Raw genomic sequence first — 2,154 nt, forward strand, 5'->3', positions numbered from 1 at the left:
GGTAGGTTTTATAAAATAGTAAAATAATATCTTTTATTTCTCTCCATTTAACGACCACTCTTTATAACGCCGAAAAATGTTCAGTCCCTTAAGTGCCGTTATATAGAGTTTACGCTGTAATTCTGATATTACAATATTGTAGTTAGTTTTTAGTAATTTATGTTTTGACTGTACCTTATAATTTAGTGTTTCATAAGAAGTCGCCGTAAAAAATATACTATTTATACCATATAAAATCACAAAGTTGGCATTAACTTCTTGTATAACCCATAGTTGAAAAAGTTTTAATTAAAAAAATCATTCTGAATAATCCCTACAATCAAATTTTCAAAGTTTCAAGAACCCTGTGTAATTAGGTAGCATTGCATTTAAAAATTAAGCTATATATATATATATTTTAAAGTATTTTTATTATTTCAACATCAACAACGTTCAAAATAAAAGTAAAAATCATTTAACATTCTGTCGAATAAAAATAAAGTACAAAACGTATACTAGTAAGATCTTACATTACACTGTGTTAATTATTAGATATTATAAAAGAAGGTAATTATAGAGACATTAACAAAAATTCGAGAACAAATACTTATAAAATTCGCAAATCTAGTAAGTACATTATTGTAATTTATACTTAGATATGCAGTAAAAAACAGATCAATGTCCGTAATTACAGTTATTGCTAAAACTGCGGGTATATTCCATTCTAGCACGGTTAGAATTCAAAAAATTCATATTGCACGATTGTATTATTCTACAACAAACAACAGAATTGTCCAACAGATCCATTGCAAGACTGCTCTTCATTTTCTCTTCGAACAAAGAGCATTCAGTGTCTTCATCTTTTTCTTCTACTGACAAAATACATCTGTATCCGAACCATTTCAATTGATCGAAAACAGTCGTGTTGTTCTGATTAGCCAACTGCACCAATGCTAATTTCTTTTCTCTCGTTAAAAACGGATATATTTGCTTCATATAACACAAAACCTTTTGAAACAAACTTTGCAATATGTATTTCTCTTTTACTTGCTTCTCTTGGTAACAAATTTTAATTTCGTTAGATTGAAACTTATTTATGGAGGATGACAGTGTTGTCTCCGTTTCGAGACCTAATAGGGTTTTATTCAACAAAGCGATTTCTTCCTTAGAGAAATAAGGCTTTCCTAAATGATTTTCCTTACAACAATCATTTTTTTCGACGGAATATGGAACAACAGCGTTCTTAACGTATGGCTTTGTACATTCGTTTAAGAACGTTTGAGATCTGGGGAAAAAACAAGGGGCATGGACATTAACCCTCTTATTATTCTGGTTACTTTCCTTGTCATGTTCGACTATTTTACTGTAGGTGCTGTTAACAACGCATACGCATTCCTGTTGAATTTCGTTTGTGACGTGCATAACTTTGCGTTCATATTCTCGTACTGATAACATTTCGAATGTCGATAAATGTGGATTTGTGGAAGTTAATTCAGATGACCATAAACAGTCTTTACTGTAATAAAAAACAATTCGAATATGTATGATTTTTGATGTTGGATTTCCACCAAAAAATGCCAAACTTTATAAAATTTTAACCTAATAAATATCTTTTCGGTTATTCGATTATTGTAGCTTTATTTCATTGTAATTATGCATTTTTGCATGTCTTAAGCTGATGTGCTATTTAAAATTATGGAAAATTTTCTTGGATTGCTTATAGCTATTATGCTCATACTAAAAAAAAGACTGTCACAAACGGACAGTCAAATAATGCGAAGGTGATATTACTCAATTGAGGGTTAAGTTAAGAGCGATTCATTTTATTATTGTAGTACAATAAATTCCACGAATTCCCGGTACAATGTAGGAAGAGTAGACGACCAGGTGTTACGATCCTATTACAATTTAAGGCTGTTTGGGAGGTACAATCGGAGACAAGAGTACATAAAATTAGAAATTCGTGATTAATTAGGTTTTGCAGCATATCATGAGGTAAACAAATACTATCTATACTAAAAAAAAGTATACGGTTTGAGAGAAAATTTGGAATTTGACCAAAAACTTTGAATAAAATAAGAAATAACGAATAATATGGAAAATTTTTAACTGACTTTTGGCAGTGAATATGCCTTGATTTCAACTTCGAAACAAAAAAATATTTAGTTTCAATCT

At 29.9% G+C, this 2,154-nt stretch overlaps 1 protein-coding gene across 1 annotated transcript in view; it reads right to left on the reverse strand.

The window, feature by feature from the left end:
• Positions 1-516: 516 nt before the first annotated feature.
• LOC108736553 overlaps positions 517-2,154 on the reverse strand; it is a 6,888-nt gene continuing 5,250 nt past the window's right edge. The window contains exon 4 of the mRNA XM_018469013.2: positions 517-1,495. Within this exon, the coding sequence (XP_018324515.1) occupies positions 655-1,495 (841 nt within the window). The 3' untranslated portion in view covers positions 517-654. The remainder of the gene's footprint in view (positions 1,496-2,154) is intronic.

This window comes from Agrilus planipennis, unplaced genomic scaffold (genome assembly GCF_000699045.2).
Source record: "Agrilus planipennis isolate EAB-ADULT unplaced genomic scaffold, Apla_2.0 scaffold82, whole genome shotgun sequence".
Classification (NCBI taxonomy): domain Eukaryota; kingdom Metazoa; phylum Arthropoda; class Insecta; order Coleoptera; family Buprestidae; genus Agrilus; species Agrilus planipennis.